Source organism: Micropterus salmoides, unplaced genomic scaffold, assembly GCF_014851395.1.
Source record: "Micropterus salmoides isolate LMB-PRFRI ecotype aquatic unplaced genomic scaffold, ASM1485139v1 Ms_hic_scaffold_13, whole genome shotgun sequence".
Classification (NCBI taxonomy): domain Eukaryota; kingdom Metazoa; phylum Chordata; class Actinopteri; order Centrarchiformes; family Centrarchidae; genus Micropterus; species Micropterus salmoides.
The window spans coordinates 16,139,131-16,148,908 of record NW_024040374.1 but is presented as its reverse complement, the minus strand read 5'-3'; the positions used below and the strand labels follow the sequence as shown (position 1 = coordinate 16,148,908).

At 41.1% G+C, this 9,778-nt stretch overlaps 1 protein-coding gene across 2 annotated transcripts; it reads right to left on the bottom strand.

The window, feature by feature from the left end:
• Nucleotides 1-294: 294 nt before the first annotated feature.
• LOC119900637 (vitellogenin-2-like) lies at nucleotides 295-9,608 on the bottom strand. Of its 2 annotated transcripts, none has more exons than XM_038715773.1 (34): nucleotides 9,482-9,608; nucleotides 9,011-9,031; nucleotides 8,719-8,870; nucleotides 8,349-8,600; nucleotides 8,097-8,258; nucleotides 7,859-8,007; nucleotides 7,600-7,750; nucleotides 7,343-7,500; nucleotides 7,095-7,260; nucleotides 6,879-7,004; nucleotides 6,572-6,790; nucleotides 6,250-6,467; nucleotides 6,060-6,157; nucleotides 5,849-5,973; nucleotides 5,449-5,550; nucleotides 5,218-5,337; nucleotides 4,926-5,112; nucleotides 4,742-4,835; nucleotides 4,468-4,653; nucleotides 4,229-4,382; nucleotides 3,934-4,147; nucleotides 3,284-3,840; nucleotides 3,157-3,201; nucleotides 3,005-3,073; nucleotides 2,711-2,917; nucleotides 2,484-2,626; nucleotides 2,078-2,216; nucleotides 1,844-1,973; nucleotides 1,573-1,756; nucleotides 1,372-1,466; nucleotides 1,176-1,270; nucleotides 907-1,072; nucleotides 611-772; nucleotides 295-503 (listed from the first exon to the last, which is right to left on the bottom strand). In XM_038715773.1, exons 1-34 carry the CDS (start codon nucleotides 9,603-9,605, stop codon nucleotides 391-393), a joined length of 5,283 nt encoding a protein of 1,760 aa, XP_038571701.1. In that variant the 5' UTR covers nucleotides 9,606-9,608; the 3' UTR covers nucleotides 295-390. The 2 variants fall into 2 exon arrangements, with proteins under 2 accessions (XP_038571701.1, XP_038571702.1); XM_038715774.1 differs by having other exon boundaries at nucleotides 4,229-4,379.
• Nucleotides 9,609-9,778: the final 170 nt, after the last annotated feature.

The window sequence follows — 9,778 nt, the reverse complement described above, 5'->3', positions numbered from 1 at the left end:
TTTTGTGTTGAATGTAAACACCTGTTAGGAATTTTGCCATTCAATGTGAATTTATCTGAGAATATTCTTAAATAAGGAAATCTATTCAGTGATTGGTCCTTGCCTTGTAGTCATCCAAAATCCTTTTTGCGGCACCAAAGCGTCGTGAATCAGTTTTAAGACTGCCACTTAAGAGTTAGTCATACACTCTTACAGTCATAGGGGGTGCATGGTGGAGCAGTGGATAAGACACATGTCTTTGGTGTGCAAGACCTGGGTTCAATTCATTTGTAAAGAATTTCAGACAACACATCATTCACATGCTTCAGCAATTTATTGAAATTTACAGTTCATACAAAGTAATCAACAGTACTCGCATGAAACAAGGACAAAAGTATTAAGGCAATGAGATTAAGTGCACTGAGCGGTGCAGCGACAGGCCAGGTGGGCCTCTGTTGATTCCCTCACCTCAGGACTCTTCTCATAGATTCTGCTCAGACCCATAGAGCGGTTCAGGTTAGAATCTGCAAAAAATTGGACAGAGGGTAAAGCCGTCAGGCACTGTACAAGATAACAAGATAGAAGTATATTATCAGTTTTGTGGACCGGCTGGGATTTCTTGCAGACTCACCAGCAGGCAGGCAGTGGAAGCCAACAGTGACGGTGGTTGTCCTCACTGGCATGCAGCCGGGCAGGCAGCGCAGCACAGGCTCAACAGAGTAGCATTTGGACTCCTGGCCATAGAGGTTCATCTGCTTCTCCAACTTCACAGATTCAAGCTTCATGTAACATTCTGGAAAAAGTTGGGTAAGCACTATAAATAATAATCTTATATTTATGGATTCTAGACAGATGTAATTTATTAAAATACCTGAGTATAAATGATATGCTTATAGAGAAAAGTGATGCAGGTACTGTAAGTATTACCAGAGGCATCACGGCAGCTCTTTCCAGACAGAACCCAGGAATGGGCGTGACTGACTGCACTCTTGGTCAGGCGTTTGTTGGGTGTGCGGTACTCCTGTCTGATTTCGCCGTCAGCCTTTCCACAGAGTCCACAAGTCTGTCCTTTCATCCAGTCCACAACTTTAACCTGAAAATAAACCCAAACAGTTCCAAGTTTGTGAAGATTAATAAAACTTTTAATCGAAGTCATAGAAAAGATGTCATAGAAAAGATTGGATTTGTTATATCACCCTCAGTGTATTCATATCAAAGTAGACCTCCTGAAGACCAAGGCTGGGAGCATGGAGAGCAACGCCCATCTCACTCTGTCTGATCTGAATTTTGCCTAGAATGAATGCAGACATGTAAATATGTGAGTTTTTAACATTCAACAAATGTAATGATTTAACATGGCAGTTAAATTTTAATTAACAAGATAAAAAAAACCTTCGGGATGCTGATATGGCAGGTTGCTGGTGGGGATTTCTACTCCATTAACCTTCACCACAATTTCACTGTCCCTGGGATACAGGTCAACATCGCTGTTGAAAAACAATTGAAATACATGAATTATAGTTAATTTCTTGATCTCCAGTCTTTTTCTCTGTCAATTCTCACAATTATCAGATAAATACTATTTGTATTTACATGTTTGCGATCTTCACATTGATATGGTTCTGCTCCTGTGATTGGTCTGTCTTCAGCAAAACTATGAATTTAAGTTCTGGGGTGCAATCCTGAGCCAAAACCTGGTAGCAAGAGTGGGGCAGCTGCATCTTGTATTTCCTGTTGTTGAATGTGGTCAGTGTGTCTTTGACCATGGCACACTCAGCTGGAGTGGGAAAATGTATCAGTGAGTTAGCCATTTACTGATCAGCCTGACTATTCAGTAAAACCTGTTCTTTTAAAATGTTTTCACCTGCATTAGCCTTGCTGATCATGTAGGTGATCTTGTCAGCCAAGTTGTTCTGGTAGGCTTGCAGCTCAGAAGCCGTGTTTCCCAGTGGCAGAGAAACAGGGATACCCACACCAAGTTGGTAAATGGTCATCTGTAGTATTATATCAAAATGATTATGAAGACTGCATATAAACAAAGTAAGGGTGACAAAGTATGACACAGATATTGTGTAAATAATGGGCAATAAATCCACACCTTTGGTGTCTTCAGCACAACATTCAGGCTTGTCTCAGAAGCAGCAGCCACAGTCAGTATGACCTGATTACGAACATTCCTGTCCCTTGCCTGGCTTACACCCATCTCTGTAGCACTGCGCAAAATGTACCTAGAAAGCCTGGGCAAACATACAGTTAAGGTTATTTTTAGGGTTCTAGGTTTTGATAAATGTCAAACTGAGTGTTGTCAAATGCGCACCTGATAGGTATGTGTGTTTGAAAAGGAAATCTCATTAAAAGAAAGTAATGAATTCCCACACACGTCTATTACTGAAATTTCACATAAAGCTAGTTGAAGAGAATATTTGTAGGAATTTATTACTTTGTTTTGCAGGTTTTTATAAAACAGATGAAAATTTTTAATCTATATCAGTTTGTGACATTACTCCTTAGCGTAGCGCTTCATGCATTTTGGAAGTTTGTCCCAAGAAATCTTCAAGCGGAATGCCGGCTCTTGACCCACGACACCAGTCTCAGCTCTGATCTCAGTCTCATATTGTTTGCACTCAATGCCCCAGGCAATCTTGGCCTAAGATAAAATTAAATCATTGAAATCTCAAGCATCACACAACTGTTGCCATCTCAATTCATGTCACTAAATCAAAGTTTTTACCATCAGCTTGTGGTTGCTCAGCATCACACCATCGGCACAGAGTCTCCAATTGTCATCCTCAGCCAGGTTGGCAAAAATGACCTGCAGTCTTGCAGTAGCTTTGTCTAAGTAAGCTGCAATCTGGTATCCCTGTAACTTGTGGTCGGCTCTCACAGCACGGATGAGAATGGTCATGGCAGGAGTGACGGTATTAGCGAGGTACCTGGCCTTAAAATGCAAACCAGAAACTGATATTAATGAAAGTTGTTTCCACTAAATAAAAGAGACTGTAAATGGCTTGGTGTAATGACTGACCTTATTGTAGATGGCTTCAAAGCTGTAGGCACTGCTCTTGCTGTTGACACGGCCTGTGGAGAGGGCATGCTGCGAACAAGAAACCATACATTTAGCCTGCTCAAGAGAACATGATGTGGCTGCTGCTCTTTATGAAACAATCTGATAGTTACCTGGTGGACATGGCTCTTGATAAACTTCATCTCATACTGTTTTTTCTGCAACACAAACAGGAGTAGATTCATTCCTACACCAATTTTATTTTATTTTTTTACATGTTCGGAGGAAGAGCTATCTCACCTTTGACTGCTCCTCGCTGGAGCTGGATGAGGAGGCGCTGGACTGGCTGGAGCTGGATCTCCTGTTGATGAGAGTAATATCTTTGCTGCCGGAAGATGAGGAGGAGCTGCTGGATCTCCTGTTGATGAGAGTAATATCTTTGCGGCCGGAAGATGAGGAGGAGCTGCTGGAGCTCCTGTCGATGAGAGTAATATCTTTGCTGCCAGAAGATGAGGAGGAGCTGCTGGAGCTCCTGTCGATGAGAGTAATATCTTTGCTGCCAGAAGATGAGGAGGAGCTGCTGGAGCTCCTTTTGATGAGACTAATAACTTTGCGGGTGGAAGATGAGGAGGAGGATGAGCTGCTTGAACTGGAGCTGCTGGAGCTGCTGGAACTGGAAGAAGATGTTGTGCTGTTCTTCACACGAGGAACCAGGATTTTCTTGAGTTTCATCAGGACATTCTTGTCCTCGAGCTGGTCGTCTTCCCCGCTCATGTTAATCACTCTGATGATCTTTTCAGCTGCTTTATCTCCAACCTGAATCTCAATTTCAATCTTCTCGATGACTGGTCCAGCAGCTGCAACCAAATAAATTAATAGATACGCAAATTTTTATCAATTTCTTACAAAATGACTTATATCACTAATTTAATGTCATTTATTTCACTTGCCTGGAGCAACCTCAACATTGACAGAATGTTTTCCAATCATGGCGTAGAGTGGACAGTCCCTGATGAAGGCAGCGTTGCGAGATTCAGTCTTGGTACATGCCTTGATTCCAAAGGTTTTAATTGTAGCACATATTTTCTCCTTGATGGTATAGGGGACTTTAAGTTTCCTGGCAATGTTGCTTGGCAGGTCGGCTCGAATTTCAGCTGATTCTGACTGTAAAACCACAACAGAGGTCACCACATTCATTTGGAACAGGGTAGATATTCGAAAAGGTGATCAGTGAATCAAACTCACCGAGGCAATGCCCAGAGAGGATGCTACCCTAGAAATCTTTGAAGTAAAGGTCTCGCTTGACACCCGCGCTGCAACTTCAGCTGGAATAATTGGTGTGGATTTGGCAGCTGCGAGGTTTTCTACGTTCCTTGCAACAGCAACAGTCTCAACACTGCTGGAGAAAGGAAAAATTATTTTAAGAAAACGAAATTACAAAACAGGGTGATAGGTGTCACTCGGTGACAAGGAAAAGTACATACAGTGCAGATCCAATCTTATCGATGCCTTGAACAGGAAGGAACTGAAGCTTGAAGTTGCCCTTAATGACATCAATTCTTGCTTCCATCTTTGCAGGAACAATTGTGTAAACTTTGGCTTTTGACATCAGTGCAGCCTGGAGGAAATCAGTATTCACTCCCATAAATGCGTAGGTATGCATGGCAACACTGTAAGGGACAGAAATAAATCAACTTTAAAAGGGTTATCTCCACAAATAAATTTTTTGAGCTTTCAAGTAAGCTAGAACTGGATTACCTTGGTGCAATAGCAGCCCTAATGTTGATATCAGACTTCAGAAGCTGGGCAACTTGGAAATTCTTGGGCAAAGGTGGTGTCACAGTTGCTTGGACTATGAAAAACAACACATTTTCAGTATCACTATAATGTATCACTAATGTTCTCAAATCAACAATAGTTAAGCTATACCAACGGAACTTACATTCAATAGCTGCAACAGCCACTGCAGAAGTATATAAACTGATCTCCATGGGCAGACCAACAGTGGTGGGAAAGATGCGACGAATCTCAGCAACCAGCATTGGTTTAGCATAATTGATTGTGAAACCAGACAACAGAGTATCCAAAACCTCTTTGCCATAAGTGTGAATTGCTGGTCCACTGGCAAACTATAAACATAAAATTAAAATTAAAATAATAAAAAGACATTAGATATTCAGTTTATAATAAAGGTATTTTTACATTCTATTTTTGTACAGTAGAAGATGTTATACCTCAATAATTTGATCAACAATGGCTTTGTCAAAGTTGGCAAATGCTATTTCCTGTCCAAAGAATTTCACATGCAAAGAGGCCAGGGGCTGGCTTGAAGGATGAGCCCTCCACTCAGAAACCTGTGCGAGAAAGAAAACAGTAAATTAAACACAGTCCTATAAATAAAATGTGCTTTCACTACATCATTCTTAAAAATTCATTTAAGCATCGGTACAATCCCAAAAACTTACAGCCTTCATAACTTGTCTCATCTTGGTGATTCTGTCAGCATTCTCAGGAGCTTCACGGTTTTTCAAAAGGGCCTCCTGGATTCCCTCACTTCTCACTCCAATCTGGAAAAAAAGACAACAAAGCATTGGATGGGTAAGTGTTTTTAAAATAAACTAAAAACATAATATGCAAAGTCTGTAAAGCCATAATAACCAAGCGTGTTTGTAGCAGAATTACCATTTTGAAAAAGTATGTCTAATGTTCATGTAGCCTTCTCTTGGCATTGATAAACAGTCTGAGGTGTAGATTTTAATTCCAAAGGCAAGCTGCATTTCCATCTTTTTGTTGATATGACACTGTCCATTGTGCAAAGGTGTATAAGAATGGGATGCACAAGTGTGTAAGACATGACTGTCATACCTCCAATACATCTGCATAAGCTCCTGCCATGTAGGTGCGAGCTTTGGCCACGATGGCTCTTGGCAAAACAGTTGCAGCATCATTAACATAGAAGGCGCTGGCAGCCGCACCTATCATCCAGGGGTCTGCAGGGCAAAATACGAGAATCGTCAAACCACATGTTTTAATTTGAAATCCTTGATCCCAAATTATTATTCTGTTATGCTCTTACTGTGGTAGGCATTGAAATAGAAAGCTCTGCTGAAGCGGTTGCTCAGTCTGTCGAATTTGGGGCTGAGGATCTTGACAGCAACATTACAGGCAGCAGCACTGAACGTAGAACATTAAAATAATATGAGAATCATAAGTGCTGACATGTTTAAATAACAAAAGAATGTGAAAAGGAAATATTAAGTTCTTACACAGAGGCAAAGTCGGGAGCGGTGTTCCTGGTCATGGCCTTCATGTAAGAGTACACAAAGCTAGCAATCTGCAAGTTTGTTTCTCTCAAGATGGCATCGGCAACAATAGTCACCAAACCCATGGGCAACCTGGTCTCAAACAGCACGATAGCTGCAACCATACGGAGCTCTGGATGGAGAGCCTTGTCCATGAATAGCTGAACAGCCACTTCCTGGACCTAATTCACAAATATGAATGTTATAAATAAAACTGCTCATAAGAAAATACGTCTTAAGTTTATTCACTCTTAGTAATGGAAGGAATTAGAAAATTAAGGCTTACAGTCTTGGGCTCCTTCTTAGCAATGTTCCTCAGAGCCAGAACAGCATCAATGTGAACTCTGATTGGCATATCAGCAGCAGCACTACTGAAGCTGGGCAGCAACTTCATGATTGGCTTAAGGCTGGCCGGATGTCCAGCATTACCCAGAACTTTGAGAGTGACAATGAGCTCCTCATAGTTACGGCTGGAGACAGCCTGGACAGCACGTTCATGGATGGGCTGTGGGAGGAACAGAAGAACATTTATGTCACTGATGTCATATAACTGAATTTTAGTTAAATAATACACATATACAAACGATACATACCCTCACAAGCTCAGCTGGGCAAGCTGGGTTCTCTGCACAGTGTTTAGCAACCAGAGTGCCATAGCCCAGCATAACAATCTCACGCAGCACTGGGTTTTCTTGGATCTTGTTGTGCACAGTCAGAGCCTGAGGAGTGGTGAAAATAAAGAACTGATTATGTGTCGCAGTTGTCACATTATTACAAATTGCTCAAGAAATCTCTTAGCGTTGACTTGCCTCAGCGTGCTTGATGGCCTCCAAGTCGGCTGTCACCATGTGAACAGATGCCAGCAGGGCTTGAGCAGTTTCAGCAAAAGATAGCTCACCAGCGAGGAAGTGCTCCTTGATGAACCTCAGCGCAACATGATTACCAATGGCAGGGACAGCATTCAGGATCCAGTGCCTGGGAAAGAGAAATGTTATATTAGTATATTATACATGTCAAGTCTTTTCATGGCTGTTTTCTGAATGTAAGTTGCACTTACCTGTGATCGGGTCTAACTTTGAACTGAGCCCACAGGGCCTTAATACTCTCATATCTGGCCACACGCAGCAGCTGGATGAGCTCAATAAACTTCAGAGGAGCGTCTTCATGGACCTTGGCCACATTGAAGGTCACCAGGTGGTTCAGGATCTCAACAATCTGGGAGGAAACAAAAAGATTTCCCATGTTAAAGTGTGTTGCTGCTACAGGATCAGTTCAACAAAAATCTGATTTGAGATGGTATTTTCCCTGAAGTACCTGAGCCTTGGCATTGGTGATCCTCAAAAGCTGAACGGGTGTCTGGAAAATCTCGCTGCCAAACTCATACTGAAGCGAGTTGCGGTGAATATATTCCGCTCTGATGGGCTCAATTGGGGTCTTCTCGACATTCATAAAGGTCAGGATTTGCCTGTGAATATACATAAGCACTACATCAACCTGCATTGTGACATTTTGTGCTGAGATTAGTGCTTACGCCAGTATTATTGCTCTCTTCTTTTTACTTGAATCCACATACTTAGACTCCATCTGGGCAGCGCCGTTCATGATGTTTAAAGGTGAGAACTGGATGAGCTCAGTAGCAGTTGCCTCCAAAATCAGAGCACCTGATGCTGCTGGCTTCATGACGTAATTATAAGCAGCCGCTCCCTTCAGGATCTTTCCTCTCTGTATTAAAGGAGACCCACAATATATCATCACACCAGCAGCCTCCAGGACTGTACTGTATTAGAGTGTGAGAGAGAATTTGCACTTACAGCGTCACACTCTGCACATCTTTCTGTGTAAGCCAAGCCAATGTCCTTAATAATTCTCTCGTGGCAGTTGTTCAGGTCTTTGGTTTTAGTCAGCATGATGCGGTCAGCCTCTGCATCCTCACTGATGACGTATTGGGTCTTGCACACACCTTGAGCTCCAGGCTAGTTCACAAAAAAATACAAATATACAGTATTACAGTAAGTATTGCGGCATTTTGTGGATGGGACTAAATGAAAATGAGTTATTTGTACCTCTTGCAGCTCATAGACATTCTGAGTCTTCTTGATGTTCAACTGGAAGATGTTGATGATTCCCCTGTGGATATTCAGCACAGTTGCAGAGATGCGATCCGGTGCAAACACTCTGCCAACCACACCACTGGAATACTCAAACTTCACAGGTGTCGAGAGCTGAGCAGCCAGGGCCTCGGTGAGCTTGGTGGCTGGAACAAAAGCATCTTTGGGCCAGATGCCACTGTACTCAAAGATTTCAGGGTTCACAAGCTGTAAGGAAGAGTGACAGTTTGAATTAATTGTGAAAACTTGATTGTTTGTAAGCCACAGAGAAAAAATGTTGTTCTACTTCATTTGTTATTAGTCATAAATAAATTGTATCCTTTACCTTCAGCATGAAGGTGTTGGCAGTCTCTGCACTGATCCAGACTTTGCTGCGGATTTTCACTCCAGCCCGTGCCAGACCGTTCTCAGGCAGGCCACCCAAAAGCACTGCTTCATATTTATAGATGTAGGTCTTTCCGTTATCAAATTCAGGGGCTGCAAAAAATAGTCAAAAAACAAACTAGTGAATGCATTTGCATTTCAATACAAATTAGAGAAACAGAAACTTCCTATATTTACACTTCCTATAGTTTTTAAACTGTAAAATTCCATTTTTAAAGTAAAAGACAACTTACCTAAATTGACTTGGCTCCCCGCTACAAAATAGGAATAAAATATTATTTTGGTATTTATAAAGGACAAACAAGATATGTGAAAAACTTGAACTATGAACTTATAAAGAAAAAGGAAAAACTTATACTATGTGTGCCATTTTTTTTCAAAATGTATTTAACTGGTAGTTTGTATAACTAAAGAATTAATAAAACTAATTTTCTTGGTTATATATCAACTACATTACAATGTCTGCAAGTGCTGTAGTAGTTCTTTTAAATCCCAGTTCTTTTGAGTCATCATTTGATATATTTTGTTAATTTTATCCTGTTAAAACACAATGTCATTGTCAAATTGCAACCCAGTACTCATCTATATGCTAACAGTGCTATTATCTCATTTTACAACAAGCAACACTTTCAGAAAATTAATGAAGTTAAATAAAGTTAAATAAATAAGTTTGTTTAGTTCAAAATGCATAAAGATGTACTCACCCGCAAGGGCCACGGTGAGAACTAGCACAAGCACCTTCATGGCTGGTGAATGTGAACAACTGCATCCAGGGGCTTCCTTATAAAGCCACTTTTTGCTGATGGTGTGCCCATCAAAATGAATCATTAACTAAATATTAGCTTTCATTATCATTGATGTTACCATGCCCTGACCATCTAGATTAGACAAACAGAGTAAAACACAAATGAAAAATGTCACAGATGCAACAAGTTGTCTCAACCTGACTTTTTCCTGGCACAAACAACCTGATGTTCCAAATTCACAGATGTTTTCTGTCC

Bases quoted from the DNA above. Each gene is read 5' to 3' on its own strand.
- LOC119900637 (XM_038715773.1), bottom strand. From the start codon at position 9,605: ATGATTCATTTTGATGGGCACACCATCAGCAAAAAGTGGCTTTATAAG. The intron at 2,217-2,483 runs GTAATGTCACAA...ATGTTTGCCCAG, and splicing joins ATGAAGCGCTACGCTAAGGA to GCTTTCTAGGTACATTTTGC. The intron at 1,467-1,572 runs GTAAATACAAAT...GTTTTTCAACAG, and splicing joins AATGTGAAGATCGCAAACAT to CGATGTTGACCTGTATCCCA.